This window comes from Balaenoptera ricei, chromosome 14, assembly GCF_028023285.1.
Source record: "Balaenoptera ricei isolate mBalRic1 chromosome 14, mBalRic1.hap2, whole genome shotgun sequence".
Lineage (NCBI taxonomy): Eukaryota > Metazoa > Chordata > Mammalia > Artiodactyla > Balaenopteridae > Balaenoptera > Balaenoptera ricei.
The window spans coordinates 14,918,588-14,938,927 of record NC_082652.1 but is presented as its reverse complement, the minus strand read 5'-3'; the positions used below and the strand labels follow the sequence as shown (position 1 = coordinate 14,938,927).

The following is a 20,340-nucleotide window of genomic DNA, read 5'->3' as shown; positions in this document are numbered from 1 at the left end:
GCCCACCTCTGCCACCTCAAGGATTTAAGGGAGCCTCTTAACTCCATTCCTCAGTGTTCCTGTTTGTTAACTGGGGACAGTGCCTGCTCTCCTGATCTCAGGCCTTGAGGGTTCCAGCCTTCAGTCATTCACAGCAAACAGTCATTGAATATATACTCTGTGCCAGGCCTGGTGCTGGGGATACAGCCGCCAAAGGAGAAACTGAACCAGCAGCCACGGAGGCCATGCTGGGGTCCCAGGGTGGGCAGAGCTGGGCTCTGAGCTCTGTCACTCACTGGCCCCAGGCCGTCTGATCTACCCGAGTTGCTATCTGTAGAAAGGGCATGGCGGTAGTGCCCGCCACAAGAAGAGTCAACAGAGAAGGCTTGGATGCACACAGCCCAGTGCCAGGCACACAGAGGCGTTGAGTCATGTTAAAAGTAACAACGCAGGTGTCGTCCAAAGACACCCAGAGAGCGGGCGGTACTCAGGAAACTGGGAACCTAGCAGGCTGAGCCGGGGCCGACCGTACATGAAGGCAGAGAACCCTGCGTCCTCGGGCTTGGAGCCCAGCTTCTTTGGGCTCCAGGCATGGGCTGGGTGTGGACTCACAGGTCTCCCACGAGCCGGGTGATATTACTGCCCCGTTTTCCAGATGCATAAGCAGCTGTTCTAGGGCTTGGGGAAGACTCCCCCGAATGGGGCCTTGAGCGCAGATCAGGCTGGTCCCAGGGTCTTCCCGTCACCCCACAGCGACGTCTGTGGTCCCGTGGCTCAGCTGCCCGCCCTGCAGGGGGAGACGCCAGCCCAGACTCCTCAGAAGGAACTTCTCAACAGGGAAGGCGTGAAACAGACTCAGGCCGCATGGCAGCGGCCCAGTGCCTGCATCAGCCATGTTTTCAAGAAGCTATTGGTTCCCAACCCACGGCCTGACAGAATCATCTGGAAAACCTCAGATACCTGGACCCTACCCCCAGAGGTTCTGATGCAAATGGCCTGGGGTGGGCACTGGCTACGGAGACGGCCGTGACTACAGCCGTTGTGAATCACGGCGCTAAGGACTCTGGCTCCTGTGGAGCGGGAAGCCCCGGTGCCGCCCGGCGGGTGGATCTTGCTCTGTGCTCCGGGCACCCCGGGCCCACAGGAGTTCCAGGCAGCCGGGCTGGCGGCTCTCCGTCCACCGGGGCTGGTGAAGGTGCCCGGCCTGGATTATTGTGGATTCAGCCCCTGGTAGGGCCGTGGGGCCACCAAGCCTGGGGGCTCTGGGGCTTGGTCCTGCACGTGTTTGCATTAGTTACAGGTGCTGGAGCGGCCTGTGCGGGCCAGAGAGGCAGGGGAGTGTCCAGGGGAAGGTGACTCATTGCAGAGGACAAAAGAAAAGGAAACCAGGAGAGGCTGGAAGGCGCCCCCCACCGCTCCCCCCCACCCGACTCTCCTGTCTCGGGCCTGGAGGGAATCTTCCTATTTCTAGGAGGTTGGTCGACATTAACTACCTGTCTGTCCCTTTCCTCTTGGCAAAGGCCCTGGGTTGGGAGTAGAGGCTAAAAGGAAAAAATCAGTAACATCGTCTCGAGGGGCCAAGGTGGGATGCTGTCTGCGCTAGGATAAGTGCGAATGTGACGGAGTTAAACGGTCTGGGTGGGTGACTATAGGGAGGGCTGCGGACTGCAGCAAAAGAAGAAGAAGAAAAAAAAAAAGCCCATGTAACTCGACCCCAGCTACTCTATGTGAATGTAGGACCTGGGGTGGTCAGACCTGATTTTTCAAGAGAGGCCAGAATCTTGACTTTCAGGTCAAATCCTCTGATAGCAAAATAGTGACAATTAATTTAAAAAAAAACCACAACACTTTTTCTCCCCCTTATCTTCTAGGCAAAATAAAGATCTGTGATCTCAGCCGACAGCTCACCAGTGCAGCCTCTGATTTACTTTCTCTCTCCTCTCTGGCTACAAAACCCCACTGGTTTCACTTGTGGTCATGAAGGAGTAATAAAAACCTCCTCGTCTGTGTGTTTTCCTTGGGCTTCTCAGGCCTGGGCCAGCCTACAGTTCAGAAACAAACCCGGCCACCCCCTGTCACCGGCCACAACCCTGGAGGCAAGTCCACCCTCCTCCTGACCCTGTTTCCAGCACTCTGGTCCCCAGGTCCCCGGACCCTCATCCAATCCGGGCCCAGCCCCTTCCCCTCCCAAGTTGCTCTGAAATTCTCCTTCTGTCAGTTTAATTCCATGATCGACGAGGAAGAGCAGGAGAAATGGCCCGGCACAGCTGGTTTCCCCGTTAGCCCGAGCAGGGATTCCTGGCCTCACTGGCGACAGCCGAGTGAAATGTTTGCAGAACGCAGAGAACACAAGTCAATAACAATTTAGCTGGATTGGGAGCAAGTACCTTCCCCGCACGGACAGCCGCTCCCGGGGGGAAGGGGGAGAGAGCGTGCAGGATATTGCCGAAGCGCTTGGAAATATTTCCAAAACACCACTCAAAGAGGCTCGGGGAGTGGGGGGTGGAAGGAGGGAGGAGGGGGAGGGGGTGACCTGGAGGACAAGAACACCTGCTCCAGCTTGCTCCAGGCCCCCCCAGCCCCCCTAGCACCTCTGCAGGGAGAAACAGTCGGCTCTCTGAACCTGGCTCCCTGGCCACAGCTCAGCCATTTTAACCGTTGCTAGCAGTTGCCACCAAGGAGCCACCTTGACTCCTGCTTCCTGATTTTTCTTCTCTCGATTCTGCCTGCATCAGCTGGGGTGGCCTGGGGCATGTGAGAAAGAATGGGTCTCCCGGCCAGTTTCAACCTCTCTCCTGCTGCTGCCCACCAACAGGGCTGGGAGCAGGAGGAAGAACAAATTCAGCACCCTGGACAGGGGTGGGCATCCACTTCCAAGGGGGCGTGGGCGCAACACCTCCTGGGTGGCCCTGGGTGCCCATAGTGACCTTTCCTCTGTCAGGACCCTTTGTGGCAATTCGGGACAGTCCTCCCTCACCTGCCTTCCGCTGAAGCCTCTGACACCTCTGGAGGAAGGGCTGCCACAGCAAAGCCTTAAGGAGGGAATGCGAGGCACCCAAATGGAGGAATAAAAACGAGGCGAGGGCAGCCTATAGGAACCTTCTGTCTCCAGGTAGCTGGAAAGATCCATGGCAGAGGGATATTTTGAATAATAAACTCTGTGACTTGACATACTTGCTTGAACTTTCCTGACTGTGATTTTTAAAGCCCGATGATTATGTTTTCAGGGCCAAGATCAACGAGGTATATTTGTAAGGGCTGGCACGGGGATAATGGGCTCTCCTGGTCCCCAGTCTTTTGAAAATGTGCCGTCCTGTGAATGATTAAGTTATGGTGGGGGGGGGGGGGTTGGTGAACTGTTGCAGGCTTTAAATATCATCTGTATGCTGATGACTTCCAAATTTATATCTCAGCCCAGACTTCACTCCTGAGCTCCCAACTCATAGATCTATCTGCTTGACATCCCATGGGGAGTCCTAATAGGTGCCTCAAACCCCATGCGGCCGGATCACTCCCACCGCCACCGGCTCTTCCCAGCTTCCAGGGCCTCATCATCACGCAGCACCACCATCCTTCGAGTGGCTCGCTCTGAGTAAAGATCTCTGTACTGGCCTTAATTTCCCTCCTGCCTCCCAGAAGTCTGGCCAGCTCTACTTTTACCACATATGCTCAATCCACTGGCTTCTTTCCACCCCTCCTGTCTCCGTCCCTGCTCAGACTACTGCCTTGGCTTGCTGGGACGACTATAGTGGGACTCTTACTCCGTATTCTTGCTCCCCTACAATGCACGCCCCATGTAGCAGCGAGGATGAGGTATGGAGTGTAAATCAGGCCATGGCGCTCCTCTTTTTAAATCTTCGAGGGATTTCCCACTGTATCCTGAATAAACGCCAGGCTCCCTGCCCCACCCCACAAGACGACACCAGGGAGCCCTTCTGGCTTCTGCAGCTTTGTTTCCAACCACTCTCCACCCTGGACTCATTCTCTAGTCACAATGGCCTGCTTTGAGCATGCTTCTGCCCCAGGGCTTTTGCACCTGCGGCTCCCTCTGCTTGGAATGATTTCCCCCCAGATCCTGGGCTGGCTGGTTTCTTTGAATCACACAAAAACACTGACTCCTCGGAAAGACTTGTTCCAAACACCACATTTGGAATCTCTCCTCCCTCTTCACACCCCCGAGTGTATGATACTATCTTTTTGCATTTCCTCCACAGGGCTTGCGATCATCATAACTTTCTCATTATTACCTTTTTTTTTTTTTTTTAAATCATTTCTCTCTCCCACTCAAATACTAGCTCCATGAGGGCAGGCACCTTCTCTTCTGTTTGCTGCTTTGTCCTCAGTACTGAGTAAGGCTGGATAATTAGACGATCAATGGAGAATTGAGTGAGTGAATGAATGAAGTGGGAAGCAAGGCACTGCGGCCTCTGTTCCAGGAAGAGCTGGGGATTCTTCTTTTTTTTAAATAAATGTATTTATTTATTTTTGGCTGCGTTGGGTCTTCGTTGCTGCGCATGGGCTTTCTCTAGTTGTGGCAAGCGGGGGCTACTCTTCGTTGCGGTGCATGGGCTTCTCGTTGTGGTGGCTTCTCTTGTTGCAGGGCATGGGCTCTAGGCGCGTGGGCTTCAGTAGTTGTGGCACGCGGGCTCTAGAGCGCAGGCTCAGTAGTTGTGCCGCACGGGCTTAGTTGCTCCGCAGCATGTAGGATCTTCCCGGACCAGGGCTCGAACCCATGTCCCCTGCATTGGCAGGCGGATTCTTAACCACTGCGCCACCAGGGAAGCCCGAGCTGGGGATTCTTAAGCAGAGGACTCTAGCCGGGAGGATGCGGGTGGGGTTATGATGCCTCTAGAATTGTAGTTCTCTGAGAAAGGGGGGTTATGTGGGAGGAATTAGCCACCCGTGGCTTTAGACAAAAGAAGCGCAGCCATCTCAAGCCCTAGGGGCTGTAAACTTTTTCTGTAAAAGGGGAGATAGTAAATATTTTAGGGCTTTGCGGGCCACAGGGTCTCTGTCACAACTACTCAACTCTGTCCTCACAGTGCGAAGACACAGCTAGAGACGCTACGTGAAAAATGGGCATGGCTGTGTTCCCCCCGAAAGCTTTATTTACAAAAGTAGGCTGCAGGCTGAATCTGGCTGTGGGGCTGTAGTTTGTAACCACGGCGCTACCTGGACTGTGGAGCCCAGATCCATTAAAAGGGGGGATAATTTGAAATTTAGGAACTGCTGGGGATGTAGGGAGTGGTGAAATACAGTGAGCTGTTCTGCGGTGTGCAAAGCTGTGTGCCCTCAGGCAAGTTACTAGACCCCTCTGGGGCTCAGTTTGCACCTCAGAAAAATGGGAACAGCACCTCTTCTAAGGAGCTGCAAGGCTAAAATGAGAGCGTATGAAACCACCTGGCAATGTCTCCTGCACACAGTATGTCCTCGACCAAGCTCTCTCCTGTTTTCTTTTTCTCCTGACTTCATCTTTAAAAAGAAGGCACACAATTGCCTCTTTCAGACCAGTGGTGTTTAGAGGGAGAAGGTTAGGGCCACCTGGCTGCACACCACGCAGGGCTCCTCTTGCAGTGCCCAGTACATATTAGACGCTCCATTAGAACAGGCCCTTCTGACGATCAGGGCTTTTATCTCTGTTCGTTTATTCACCCCACCGATTGTTAGTGAGCACCTACTCTGTGCTAGATGCAGGGCCAAGGCAGCGGACATGGAGAGGGCCTTGTCCCCTGGAGGACAAAGCCTCTCGGGGAGTAGGGAGGTGAAACCACCACACACGTGAACACAAAGTTCAAGGGCGACGAGGTACGCGGTGCCACAAGGGAACTTTCGGGGAAAAGTAGAATCTCTGACACTTTGGCTGAGATCTGAATCATGGGGGGCTGGGGGCCAGGCCGATGGGGCAAGGGCCCCAGGAGTCGGGCTCCCTCCTTCCTGGCTAGGAGGGCCACCGTGCTGGAGGCCAGTGACCGATGGGACAGGTGCCCATCGTCTGGGACTGAAGACGGCAGATCTCGCATCCCAAGCTGGCCTGGTTCGGCCGAGGGTGGGGGCGGGCGGGCAGGCGGGTGACGGCGGCGCTGCTAGCCACTTGCCATGCCGGTCATGTCTGCGCTCCCAGCTCTGGAGGTGAAAGGTGCAGCCGCTAACCACAGCCCATCAGTCCTCCCAGCTGGAATAAGACAACGCCGGGAAGCAGAGCCACGCTCCCGGCCCAATAAAAGCCTGTTTGCCTAGGCCTCCCTGGCTGTGCCCGCTCGAAAACAGAGGGCTGTGCGGGCGGATTGCTTCCGTACCATTATATTCTTTCGGTGGCGCTCGCAGGTACTGCGGCCTGCCGGGGCCCTGAAAGCTTCTCGATGCCGCGACCCTGCTGGTTTGTAACACGCTCGGGAAGAAAAGGACACAGCCAGTGGCCGACTTTCCTCTTTCTTCCCTCTGCGCTCTCTCTTTTCACCCGCCCGCACGTGAGGCACTGAAGAATAGCACTTCACCTGCCGGGGGCTGCCGAGCTGCAGCTGAGAAGGCTGATTCCGGGGGCCGGGAAGGAAGGCAGGGAGAGGACAGGGGAGAGGGGAGGGCGGCTCTGAGGAAGAGGGCCGTCTTGCTCTTCCCTTGGCCCAAGCACCGCTGTCTGGGGTCAAGGGCTTTGCCTACCCAGGGCAGCTTTTTGAACAACTTTCAAAGAGCTGCCCTCGGCTGTTTCATTTGATGGGTATTTCGTAAGCATCAACTTGCGAGGGAATATCTAATGCCCTGCCACGATACAGGGACAGTGGGTGAAATGAAGACCCTCCTGCTTGGGGAGGGGGTGCCGGCGGGTGGGGGGGGAGGTTTGAAAAGAGCTTTTTTGGCTGCGGATAGGGAGCCTAGATAAGTGGCGATGTCCAGACTGGGTGCTGGGTGTGTTTAGTTCCCACGACTGCATCGGAAAGCAAGACATCACGCACTTTTACTGGCGAGGAATCCTCTCCTCCTCCTTGCTGTTACTGTGTGCTAATCAGAGCCTGCCACGTGCCAGGCATGGGGACAGGTGGCATCTACAGATGCAAACATACTGTCCTGAGCGCTGCCCAGGTGATGGGCTATTCATTCTCATTCATTCTCCCTCCCTCCCTCCCTCTCTCACACGTTCCTTATCTCCTTATCGTCAGGGCTCCTAAAAACTGGGGTTCTTCTTTATGTCTCATTCCTCCACCCAGAGAGCGCCCTCCCTCGGCCCGGCTCCACCGGAATGCAAGGAAAACAGGGAGTGTTCTTGGTGGCCCGGAGAAGGAAGAAGCATTAGCGCCTTGCAGGGGAGGGGAAGATAAGTAATACTTGCTGCTTTCTCACTGTGCACCGAGAGCTTTGGAGGCCTCATCTCCTGTGAGCCCCCCAATACCCCTATGAGGTAGGCACCCTAGTCCCACTGTACAGATGACAAAGCTGAGGCCGAGTGACTTACCTGAGGAAACAGAACGGACACGAGGACGCACACTGGGGTGAAACGTTAAGGGGTAGCCGTGCACAGCTGCTCATATGAAGCCAAGAAGCTAAGAGCCCAGGTCTGACTCCTGACTCGGCCACTAGTAGCTGGGCGCCCCTGGGGAAATCATCTGCCCTCTCTGTGCCTCAATTTTCTCGTCTGTGAAACTGAGGATAATGATGGTATTTACCTCCCAGGATGCCACAGGAGTAATACCTGTGAAAGCCCATAGATAGTACCTGGCATGGAGTGAGGCTTAACAGATGAAAAGTTGTCATGGTAATAATAATAGTAATTAGTATTACCTGGCCTGAACTGCACATGGAGCTGTGTGTCTTGACCTAGGCTTGTCAGGGACCAAGGGAGGTGAGAAGGGCTGGTCACAGGGCCTGGGCAGCTCTCAGCCCACCAGCACCCCACCCCCACAGCCTCCCCCAAGGGAGCTGGATCCCAGAGGCAGAGGTGAACTCTGATTGTACCGGCCACAGTAGGGCCAAAGCTGCTCTCTATTTCTCTGGCCATCCCCCTCTGTCCCCGAGGGCAGCTCAGAGGCCACGGTGTCGCCAGCGAGCTTCCTGCTGGGTCCCGCCCAATGGTTAAGACGCCTGCCTTTCATTCCGAGGCCCACCTTCCACAGGGAGCCCTTTGTCGTGGCCTCGGTGCTCAGGCTGGGCAAATGGGGCTCGGGGCCTCCACTTGAGTTCTGAGTGCCTTCCTGGCACAGATCAGGGCCGGGGGAGGGAACTGGGCATGGATCCCACCTGCCTTCGGAGTCTGCCAGGGCCCTGGAAGCTCTGAACAATGCGGATTTCAACACAAACAAGCCGGGTATTTTTCACCACAGGGAAGGGGCAGAGCAGGGAAAAGGGTCCAGTCAGGAGGGCAGGAGGCCAGCAGCCCTATTCTGAGTATTCAGGGCTGCCGTGGGCACCCCGTTTCCAAAGACATCAAGCAGACAATGGGGTGGCTGGGTGGGAGGGCTGACACTTCCAGAGCACCTGTTCTCAGCCGACTCGTCTACCCTGCTCCCCCCGCGGCGTCCTGCTTCCTTGGGAAGGATGTAGGGAGCAGTCACCCCAAGGATGGCACGCTGTAGCCAGACTGTCCGAGTTCAGTCCCTGCTTCTACCACTTACTGCCTGTGTGATCCTGGGTAAGCTACTTCATCTCTGCGTGCCTCAGTCCCTTCATCTGTAAAATGGGGTGATTAAGGGCATCTACCTCCTAAGGGTGTTGTGTGGGTTAAAAAAAAAAAAAGGGCAGCTCGCGCTGCTCTTGTTATTGCCCTGATCATCTTTACCAGTACTCCATAAGGCAGTACCCTTGTATCCCCATTTGTAAAACGGGAAACAGAAGCCCCAGGGGCACAGTGACTTGCCCTGGGACACTCAGCTGGGAGGCTACAGAATCCAGGACTTGGTGATTCCAAAGTTGATGCTCTTCCTCCTAAAACTAACTTTTTGGGGACCATGACCTGATAGAAAATCTGATGACAACAAAGATCCTCTTGCCAGAGAGGTAAACACACACATACATACACATACCAGATAATAACGTTTCTGGGTGTTCACAGCCCCTCTGAGGCCAGCCCTAGACTAGGGCCCATGAAGACAAGGTTTCATGGATTCTGGGTTAAAAATCCCTGTGTCATATCTTGCTGTGCTCTGGATAGTGTCCTTTTGTTTTCTAAGGATTATCATATATTTGTTTGGAAAGAGTGCTGTATAAATATGATAGGTAATTGTTTCAGACTCTTTGGGTCCCAAACTTTCAGGCTACCTCTTTGCTGCCTTTTCATGCCCCAGACAGGTGAGGCCAGCTAGAGGTCTGACACTTGGCCATGTTTGCCAGTGACCCTTCTGGACGGAACACATCCCCACCAAGCCAGGCACTGCTGGTCCTGCCCCCCAGAAAACAGCCCCCCACCTCCGCCCTATGCCCTGACCTTTGTGGGTCACCACAGATGCTGGATATTCTGTTTGGTGCTGCCAATCCCTCCCCTGTCCTACTCCATCCCCTGGAAGGAGTCACTCGGGAGCCTGGCCCTCTGGCGGACGGATGGGCCAACGCGAGACCCGGGAGGAGAGCAGAGCAGAGAGGGGGGCGAGGGGGCTGCAGGCATATCTTCCTTGGCTCCCTCCCTGCTTTGGTTCAGGGCCCTGGCACTGGCTGCATCCCTCCAAACTTGGGGACCAGCTGGCCTTCCCCAAGGCCTCTGCTCTCCCTGGACCCCACATCACTTCCTCCTGCTGCCCCTTCACCTCTGCACCCTGCCCCCACCTCTGCATGGCAGGCTTGGGGTGAGTTCTGTTCCCTGCTGGGACCCTGACATCCACCCGCGGTGCTGGGGAGGGTCTCTCAGGGCTCCCTTTCTGCACACTTGGTTAGCTCAGAGCCAGGGGCCCCTTCCAGAACCTCGGGGAGGGGGGGAATGTCCCCTCAAGGGGACTCAAAAGAAGTACAAACACATGGCTGGGCTCTGACACCCAGCGCTGGCCTTGGTGGGGCCTTTTCTCACCTCTGCACCTCGGTTTCCTCATCTGTAGATGGGGACAAGGTTACACGCACATTGCAGGGTGTCAATTCTAAAGGGCCCCCTATGTTTCTCATTATGATTTAGTATCCATTCCCTCCATTTCTGGAAGGAACCCTGCACATTCTGGGTTCAGGGGCTGGATGAGTCAGGAGGAAGGAAGCCGTGCAGTAAACACACACACCCTAGATCTAACGAAGGCCCAAGGCTTTTACAAGTGGCATCTGCTAGTATAATGCCATGCGTGGGGTTGTGGCAGGGCAGGGCGGAGGGCTCTAGAGCTGGTCTAGAGTTCAAATCTCAGCTGTGCTCTTTCTAGGCTTTCTCATGTCTTGGGCACACGGCTGAACCTCTTTCTCTGTCTGTTAAATGTAGACAGCCATGCCCATGGCTGGAAGGGTTGCCGTGAGGATGAAAGAGACAACGCGTGTCACATACAGAGGACGGCCCGGCACAGAGGAAGCCCTTAATAAACAGTAGCTTTCACGAGTCCCTTTAATGCTCGGCTGGTCTCAGTTCTGTCATCCGCAAAACGGGGCTAATCAGGCCCACCTCACGGGGCTGTTGGGGCATTAATGGGAAGATGTATGCAAATAACCTGCTGTCTTTCCTGATATTATTATTGTATCTGCCCCTGTCTGGGCCTCGGCCTGCAGCTGATAGGGGGAGATAGCCAATCCCACAGAAACGCCTCCAGCCGAGGCTTTCTGCTGGGGTAAGGCAGTAAATGCTGTCTTTGGAGCTCAGTTTATTGAAGGGGGCTGCTCTCCAATGCAGGGCAGGACTGCTGAGCCTGCACTCCCCCGCGGGGTGGGTGGGTGGGGGGCAGGGGGACGGGAGAGTCCCTTACACAAACATTTGCCGATGGGTGCATTTAGGCCGGTCAATGGCTGTCGATAAGAATAGGCTCTCCTCCTGCACGGCAGGATTTGGGGACTTATTGAGTTGTGTGCTTGCGACTGTGTACTTAGCCCTGATGGCTCTGCTTTCTCGTTTGCCTTTGCTTATGTATTCCCCAGCCTCGGACTGGCCCAGGCTGGCACGGGGGCCCGGAGATGAACCAATCAGTGACAGAGTTGACATGACGGCACACGACGGCACGCTCTCCACCCTGGGGGAGGCGCCAGTCCAGCGAGGAGAAGAATCGTTAAGAAATACAGGACGGGGACTTCCCTGGTGGCGCAGTGGTTCAGACTCCACGCTCCCAATACAGGGGGCCCAGGTTCGATCCCTGGTCAGGGAACTAGATCCCACGTGCATGCTGCAACTAAGGAGCCCGCCTGCCACAACTAAGACCTGGTGCAACCAAATAAATAAATAAAATTAAAAAAAAAAAAAAGAAATACATGACGACGTGGCAAGGAGGTTTAGGAACACAGGTGGGAGAGCAGAGGACGGAGCCATTACTGATACCTGGGGGTGGGGGGTGAGGAAAGGGAAGGCTTCTTGGAGGAGGTGTCATTTGAGCTGGGCCTTAGAGGCTGGATAGGCACTTGCCAGGTTGGAAAAAAAAAGAAAAACAAAACTGAGAGGCAAGGCATTCTGAGCAGAGGAAACGGCACATGCAAAGACACAGAGTCCTGCCTGGCGTTTGGAGACAGTGACCGCCACGGGAGGTGTGGTGGGGAAGGATTAGGCAGCAAAGGCCACTGGGGTGGGCACGGGGTTGTGTTCTGAAGGGTTTGGCAGGTAGAGCTAGAGTCAAAGGGCTTCCATGCTGTTTCTAGACAATGTGCTAGAGAAGGTGAGGCCCGTGTGAGGCCTCTGGCTGCCCTCTCCAGCCGCACTGGCTGCCCCGTTTCTCGATGTGTCACACTCAGGCCAACCCTGGGCAACCCTCCTGTGGGCACAAATGTCACCTCTGTGGGGAGGCCTTTCTGGACCTAGCCCCTTCCACCTGGACCCAAAGCCCCCCGAGGTCACCGCTGCACTCCTCGCAATGGGACATGGCAGGGGCTAAGCATTTTCTGGGGATGGGCTGCATTACTGGCGAGGCTGTGTGACACCACCAAGGTGTATAAGAGGTGGAGCTAGGTCCTGTGACCATCGGGGCCCAGGCAGGAAGCGGAAGGCACTCAAACTGGATAACTGAGGAGGGTCCAGTAAACAGGTAGCAGGCGCAGGGAAATCGGGGCAAGTGGTCCCTGGGTCAGCCACCGGACCCTGGACAGAGAGTGCTGGGTGCAGAGAGCCACTGGATGTGAGCTGTGGCCTCTGGTGGCAGTGACAGCCAGCCGGCGGCAATCAGGCAGGAAGTGGCGGGGGGGTTGGATAACCACCCTGATCCAGGCTATTCCTCTCCCCGATTTCCTGCCAGGCCTCCCAATGACCTGACTTGACTGGGAAACCAAAAGGGCACGCAGGCCACCAATGCCACCCACTCGGGTCAGCACCTCCCACTGGCACAGAGAAGCGTATGGCTGGCGGAGGGTAGATCTGAAGGGGACGGAGGGAGGACCAGGAACCTGGCCCCCGCAGCCCGGCCCGTGGCCGGCAGTTCTCTTACCGTGGAAGTGCTCGGCCGTCTTCCGCCGCAGGGTCTGCAGGCTCACCTCGGAGTCGGCCCACTCCAGCACCAGCCTCCGGCCGTACAAGTGGGTGCTGTGACACAGGGCGTTGAAGGCCCTCTGGAACGAAACACAGAGCGTGAGCAAAGACCCACCGGCAGACGCTACAGCCTGGTCTCCTACCCGCCAGCACCGCAAACCTAAAGGCCAGCTCTGGCCCCGCGAAACCTGCTTCCTGGTGCGGGTGTAGGGAGCTGATGGGCTCTTCTATCCCATTAGTGGGTTACGTGCCCAGGGACAGTGCTGCAAGCGGCCGTGCGCTCAATACATCCGCTGTCCGGGATGCGACTGGGGCCTGGGCCGGGCAGCCGGCTTCCCTCCCGTGTTCTATCCCATCTGGGGACGGCGACCCCGTCAGGCGGCTGGCCTCCCACCCGGCTGCCAGGGGCAGTGCCTCGAGGAAGCCGAGCCCATCCGGCCCCTCGATGACAACCACGCCGGCCCTTCACCGTCACTGGGTGGCACCGTCCTCCGCCGGTCCTGGGGATTCTGTCCCCCATCTCTCTCTGCTGCCCTCTGCTGCGGCTCCCTTGGCCGCCGCACTGCCGTGGCCCCCCCAGCCACTGGCTTCCGCCCCGGGCTCAGCGGCCTGGGACCTGCACATGTTCTTCCCTCCTGCTCTTCACTCTTCCTGACCTCCCCCCGCACTCTGCCTACTTCCCTCTTTTTGACTTTTGTTTTGTAACAGCTTTACTGGGATAGAACTCACCATACATACAAGTCACTATCATACAAGTCACCCGTCTACAATTCAATGGCTTTTAGTCTATTCATAGAGTTGTGTGACCACCACCATACCTATTTTAGAACATTTTCATCATCATCACTGCAAAAGAAACCCTGTACCCATTTGCAGCCACTCCCTATTCCCCCTGCCCCCCAGCAAGCACCAGTCTACTTTCTGTCTCTGTGGATTTGCCTATTCTGGATACTTCATACAAATGGATTCATATGGCACCAGTGAGTTCCCTCTTAAACATCACCAGGTCTAGAGCTAAATTGGCTCTGTGCTGGGGCTCTTCCCAAAACACCCCTGAGGTACACAGAGGCCACTGCACTTGGTAGCCAGGAGCTTGGGCTCTGAGGCCACCCTGCCTGGGCAAGCCGGGTCCTGCACTTCCTAGCTTCAAGGCCTTGGGCAAGTTAAATGAATCTCCCTGGCCTCAGTTTCCTCATCTGTAAAATGGGAATGTTAATGGCACTATCCTCTAGGGTTCTACAGAAGACAAAGAGTTAACATGCAAAGTGCCCAGAACACTCTGGGGGCACATAGTAAGTGTTCAATAGACGCTAGTTCTCGTGAAGGTGGTGTTGCAATTTCTCTCGGCACAGAGGCCTCGGGTTAGTGCTAGGTTGAAGGGGCGGGCTCCCAGGCGCTGTCAGCACCAGGGAGCAGCAGTGGCCGGTGGTGGCGTCTTGGTCTCTGCTTCTGGGTTGCAGGCAGCGCCATCTGCTATGAGAAGAGGCGCCGTGGGGTTTGTCCCTCTTGCTTCTTTGATGCTGTGAAGAGGCAGTGTATAACCAGGGGTCTGGATTGGAACCAGTCCCTCTCTGGCTTCCCCTGCACTGTGAGTGTTAGAGGTTGGACTGGGTCCCCCAAAAGAAGAGATGTGGAAATCCTAACCTGGCACCCCAGGTTGTGACCTTATCTGCAAACAGGGTCTTTGCAGATGCAGTTAAATTAAGACGAGGACATCCTGGAGTACGGCGGGCCCCTGATCCAGTGTGACTGGTGTCCTTACAAGAGATGGCCATGTGAAGACACAGACAGGGTGAACGCACGTGACGAAGGAGGCTGGAGTGATATCCACAGCCAGGGAATGCAGGCTGTCACCGGAAGCTAGGAGAGAGGCATGGAATAGATTTTCCCTGAGAAGGAACCAACACTGCTGACAAGCTGAGCTTGGACTTTTGGCCTCTAGAACTGTGAGAGAAGACATTTCTGTTGTTTTAAGCCACCCAGTCTCTTACAGCAGCCTAGGAAGGCAACAGTGACCTTGGGTAAGCCAACTGCCCCCCCATGAGCTTCAGTTTCCTCACCTGTAAAATGGGGCTAACTGTGAGACTTACACACCATCAGCCCCGAGGGTGGCAGAGAGTAGGTATTCGATAGACGGCTGCATCTGAAAAGCACCGGTGTGAGGTGGGTAGGACATGCATCTTTTAAAAATTAGACATGGGGCCAAATTAAAGAAATGCTTTTGTTCTCCTTCGTGCTTTTCTGAGAAGGGCCAGGTGCAGGAAACTTTTTCTTTCCTTTGTTTTTTTTTTTAAACGTTAATTTAAAAAACTCTTTCTGACTGCCAGCAGAGCCTCTGCATTTTTTTTTTTTTTCCATGCGGATATAAAAATGCATCTGGACTCGAAGCTGAAATGGCCCATTCAGAGCTTTAAAACACATGCGTTCTCAGCTGGTGAGGCAAAGAAACAGCCTGACTGGGGGAGCTGGGGTTTTAAGAGGGGGGAGTGAAGTTGGTTGGGAGTCTGGCGTGGTGGGTACTCCATCCTGGTGCCAGGGTCCCTGAGGAGCTGCGGTCCCGGGGACACGGTCGGATGGGGGTGGCCAAGAGGCGGCATCTGGTAGGAACTAAGTCAGAGTTAGAACAAGGGGGTACCGGAGCCTGGCAGGTGAGTCTAGGCGAAATGCCCCAACTCCAGCTGTCACATCTGTGTTTCTTTCTTACCCTTGGAAACCCACTTTCCATTCCTGTGCCACGCAAAGCCTGGAGCGGTCTCTGTTCATTACAGGAGTTGCTAAAAATTCCCTCCCCCAGCCTCTCTCTGACATCACCCCTTGCAAATTCTCATCTCTTTGGAAGGGCTTTTCACTCTAAGAGGTGAGGGGGCACGGCAATTAAGACTGGGGGCTCTGGACCTGGGCTACTATGGTTCAAATCCCTGCTTCAGCACTTACAAGCTGTGTGATCTTGGGCAAGCTGCTTCACCTCTCTGAGCTTCAGATTCCCCATGTGTAAAATGAGAGGCAGCAGCAAAGAATGGATGCACAGATTCAATGAACTATTAAGTCTGACGCCACACTGCCTGGCCCATGGTAATTCTCACCTAAATGCTGGCTGTTGTTATTATTATGATGTATGCCCTCGACTTCCCATTATCACGCTAAAGAGCAGGAAGAATGGTAAGTAGGGTACAAAAGCTCTTTTGTATTTGAGGTTAGAGCACAATGTGTGAGTCTCCAAAAATAGCAGAATTACCCTTCTCGGTTCTGGTCCCCTCAGGTTAATAGGAAATCAGGTTGTGTTTCCAGCCCTAGTGGTTGGAATGTGGTGGCCCCAAACTGTTGCAGGCAGGAGGACAACATTCCTGGCTAAAATTGGCCTTGGATAATCCCGAGTAATTGTGCTTCATGCAAAGAGCCTGCTATATGTGAGACCTGGGGAGGGTGACGGGGAGACACAGCCCCAGGGCCTTGGCGCTTTCGGGCCAGTGCAGGGGAAGGTTCCAGGCACAGCCCCGGCCTCTCTGGCCTGCCCTCGTCTAGCAGCTTCCTCCCAGGTCTCTGTGCCTACACTAGACTCCACTGAAACCCACGCCACCTTCTCCCCAGACAGAGACTTCCCGAACCTCAGCTCTAGGGCTGCGGTCATCTCGGGGTGCCCGGGGTTCCGCGGAGCGCTGGGCGCCGCAATGGAGGAAGTGGAAAGTTAGCTGTTCGCAGCCCTTTGCTTCTCTCCGAATCCTGCATCTGTTGGCCGTGTTCCTCCCTTGCCATCCAGGGGCCTTCGTACCACGGATTAGAGATCTCCTGGGTTCCAGAGAACTCTAAGCACTTGACCTCAACCTACTCATGAGAACAGACATCATTCTCCCATTTCAAGGAAAGGAAAACTGAGGCCAAGGTTGGTATGCAGGTCAAGTTCCTTCTTACTTTTCCTTTCAGCCTCTACCGTTCCATCCCTGGGCCTTCGTAACATCCCCCTCAGCCTCGGAAGGGCTCCCCTCGTACAGACTGCAGCCAGGTGCCCTCTGCGTGCCCTGCGCCCTCAGCCTCCTTAAGAACACCTGCCCCGTTAATGCCTGTTTGTGTGCCGGGCTCCCTGGCTCAACCCTGAACCTCGGAGGCAGGCCTCTATCCTGGTTACCCTTGGCACAGAGCTCGGGACAGAGCATGCTCAGTAAACATCTGCAGGGCGAACCGTGGAGCAAGACCTTCACCGAGGGTCATGAAAGCACGTCTCCAGACTGGGAGGGAGGCTGAGGTTGGTCCTGGCTGGAGACGGAGGGCTGGTTTCGATGTCCTGCCCTGGCTCCTCCAACCCCTGAGATTCAGCCCACGAGGGCAGCAGGGAAAGGAGCACGTCTCGCCCACGACTGTCCTGTCCTGTACAAGTGGGAGGCTCTGCCTTTGGTTAGGACGAGAGCTGACACATACACAGTCCTGGGTGCGGCACAGAGATGGACAGGAGTCCCCGCTCCCAACACGCGTGACTTTGGGACCTTGGGATGGGAAGAGTCGCCTGTGCCACTAACACCCGATCGCCCGGCTGGGTCAGTGCCGAAGCGTGAAGGTCTAGAACGGAACTCTAAGGGGGCACTGGTTTGGCAAAGAGGAGAATGCTGTAGAAGACGAGGCCCCCGCCAGCCACTTCGGGGCCACTTCCTTCATCATCCAATGGGCCTGTGCTGGTTATTCCTGATCCTCCCCTGCACCCCTTCTCCGGGCGTTCAGAGCTGACTCCCCTGGAGGGCATAACCAGGGCTTGCTGGCCTTGGGTTCCATTTAGGACGAGCAAATGGGAGGCACCGGTGAGAGGTTGGAGGGAGGGGCAGAGAGGTCGGGGGACTTTCTCCCTCGATCCCTCCCTCCAGGACCACAGCTGCTGCCGGTGGCCCCTCCTTGACAGCTCAGGCTCTCACCTGTCCCTTTAAGGTCCCTTAGCCTAAGGTGGCGACAGCTCCCACTGCCACTGGCCCTGGTGGGGGTGGGTCACATTCCTGGCGAGCCCCCCCGAGCCCTTCTTACCCCTCCATGTATCTCTCTTCACTTGAACCATCTGGGGTTAGGTTCTGTTTGCTGACACAGATGGTCGCCTGAAGTCCCTCTGCCTTGACCCGGGGCAGATGGACTGCCCCCTTCAGAGAGCAGGTCTTAGACAATGCGAGGCCCGACAAGGGCTGCTCTGAGCAGGTCTAGCCGGAGTCCGGAGCTGCCCCATCACCCGGTTCTCTGCCTCAGCTGTCTTGGAAACACACCTCTTTCATCTCCTCTGACCTAAGCCACCAACTGTGGGCACCGAGAGCCCTGGCCTCCAGTGCCGGCTAGACTGTGACCAGGCCTGGCAGCCACCTTTCCAGAACAGGGAAGGCGCTGGAAGGCTGCCAGCTCAGTGCCGGGCCTGACCTTTCTGCGGCTCTCCCTGGAAGACGGGCTTCTGCCTCCTGGCAACACAAGCCCATTCGATGCCCTTGGCAGGACTCCCGTCCCAAGGGCCATGGCTCCCAGGCCGGGCTGAGGCCAGGCCTCCTGTCCTGAGACGTCCAGGGTATCTCTCAGCCCCTCTGCTGTCTCTCGCCGAGCGGGAGGGCTGCATCTCTCGGCAGATGCCAAATCCACCTGAACACGGACGACGCCAACCTGTCCTAAACCATCTGTGCCCCTAAATCCTGGAGGAAGCGTGGCCAAGAATGACCACGTGGCCCAGAGCACAGCAGCGAAGCCCAGGGAATGGGAGCACCGGCCCAGCTGGGCCTGCTGGGGGCCTCGGCTCCCTCTCTGCCGAGGGGCTTGAAAAACAGGGGCCTCTGATTGCTGGGAGGACAGTCTGCTGCCCTGGGATGTTTTGTATCGTCTCCTTGCGGACAGCATCCTGTGCGCTGAGGGAGAGATCACTTTTGTCCCTGTGCCAACGCTCCCGGACGCCTGTGAGCGAGCTCCCAGCAAACCTTCCAGCTACCTCTGGCCTCCGCTGGGGAAGAGCTGGTCCCCAGAAAAAGTGGGGCTCTTTGCACAATACTGGTAACTTCAACTGTGGGCCTCCACTCAGCACCTTGGGCCACTCCGACTTACGATGCCGTGGAGCTGAGGGCAAGTTTCTAAAAGAAACACCCGGGGACTTGTTTTCCGGGCTGTGGCGTCTAAAATCTGAATAGATGAATAGATGTCTTTTCCTTGCACCCATCCATCCACTCAGCTCAATCCAATTCAACTCAACATCCCTGGAGGACCTACTATGGGCCAAAATGAGGGGACTAAACAGGAAGGTGACGCACCACCTCTGACCTCGGGGAGAGAGAAAAGAGCCACTAGGAAAAGAGGGCCAAGCCAGGGAGCCAAGGGCCAGAAGTGACAAGGCAATGAGGCCGTGGGGCCCGGTAATGGCCTTGGGCTCCACAGGGGGGTCGCAAAGCATGGTCTTGTGCTTTCTGGCTTTGATCTGGCGAGAAACTTTTGAGCATTCACTTTCTCAACTACAAAGTGGAGGTGCTTCAACCTTCTTGGTGCTGAGAATACAGAAGATAATGGCCATTCATTTAACCCAGCGCCCGGCACGCGGGCAGGGCCTGATTCCTGGGACCTGTGATGTTGCCCTTGGTAGTTTAGTTTATGCATTTATTTTTTTGGCCGCACTGCATGTCTTGTGGGATCTTAGTTCCCTGACCAGGGATTGAACCCGGGCCCTTGGCAGTGAAAGCGTGGCGATCTAACCACTGGACCGCCAGGGAATTCCCAGTAGTTAAGTTTTAAAATGATGATTACTTAGTGCTCCTGGGAGGGAGGAAGGCTGTCCAGCTCAGCCGGGCTGGTTACCTTTCCTGGGGAACTGGTCCTGATCGCTGAATAAATCTGAAACGAGGACATCTGAACCTGAGGCCTTCTCAGAGCAGTGGAGCTCCGTGGCCTCCCACTCTGACCCCACAGGGGCTGGGCAGGCCTCAGGGCACACGGAGGGACAGAGGGATGCAGCCAGCAGATGGGTACACTGCGGGGCAGCTCATACCCCAGCGATGAGGGATGCACATCTGCTAGCCGGAGGAGGGTGGCTTGTCCTGATCCCGGGTTCTCAGCCCATAAATGTGTTGGTTGAGCCCGAATCCATGCCTTGAAATGCAAGGCTCAGGATTCAAACACGTTTTCCTTTACCCCTGGGCCCTGATGGTAGGAACTAGGCAAAACCTGCAATTAAAACACAAGCGCGAGTGCACACACCTAACACAGACAAGTGGGGATAGCACCCCAATTCCTGGATTTGTGTCCAGTTAACATTTCAGGAGACAAAAAGCAACTGATACCTCGGCTTCAAAGCACAGCGCCCCTGCCCCGCGGGGCCCGGGACACTCCGCTGCCTCTGCTCCTTTGGTGCCCTGTGCCGCGGCCTGTGGTGAGTGCTTGGCACGCAGCTTTCCACTTAATCTTCATGGCTGCCTCAAGGCGCAGATCATTTCCGGTTGCGGCATGAGCAGCCTGGGGTGCGGGGACATGAAGCCCCTTGACCACGTTCACGCAGATGGAAGGAGGCAGCTCTGACTCCACGGGCCATGCTGCTAACCACCGTGCCGCCCTGCCTTTCTAGAACATGGGCTGTCTAGGGAGGACACAGCCCACGGAGTCTTCATTTCCATGGGGCCACGTCCTCTTCAGACCCTGGCTGCACACCCTCGGGGCCCCCGGGGAGGCCGTACGCTATGCCCTCCTTGCACTCAGGTAAGCAAACGTGGGTGTGTGTCTGTGTGTGGCGTGCACGCCATCCGTCGCTAGTCTGATGGCGATCGCCGTTTATGGCGCCTGCACCGCGGCTGGGCACCCAGCGAGAAGGCGGCTGTCCCTGCCTTAAG

At 56.0% G+C, this 20,340-nt stretch overlaps 1 protein-coding gene across 1 annotated transcript in view; it reads right to left on the bottom strand.

Annotated features, from left to right (window-relative positions):
* Window positions 1-20,340, bottom strand: part of RBM19 (RNA binding motif protein 19) — a 124,509-nt gene that overhangs the window by 9,506 nt on the left and 94,663 nt on the right. Inside the window, exon 23 of the mRNA XM_059894218.1 lies at window positions 12,486-12,606. Within this exon, the coding sequence (XP_059750201.1) occupies window positions 12,486-12,606 (121 nt within the window). The remainder of the gene's footprint in view (window positions 1-12,485; window positions 12,607-20,340) is intronic.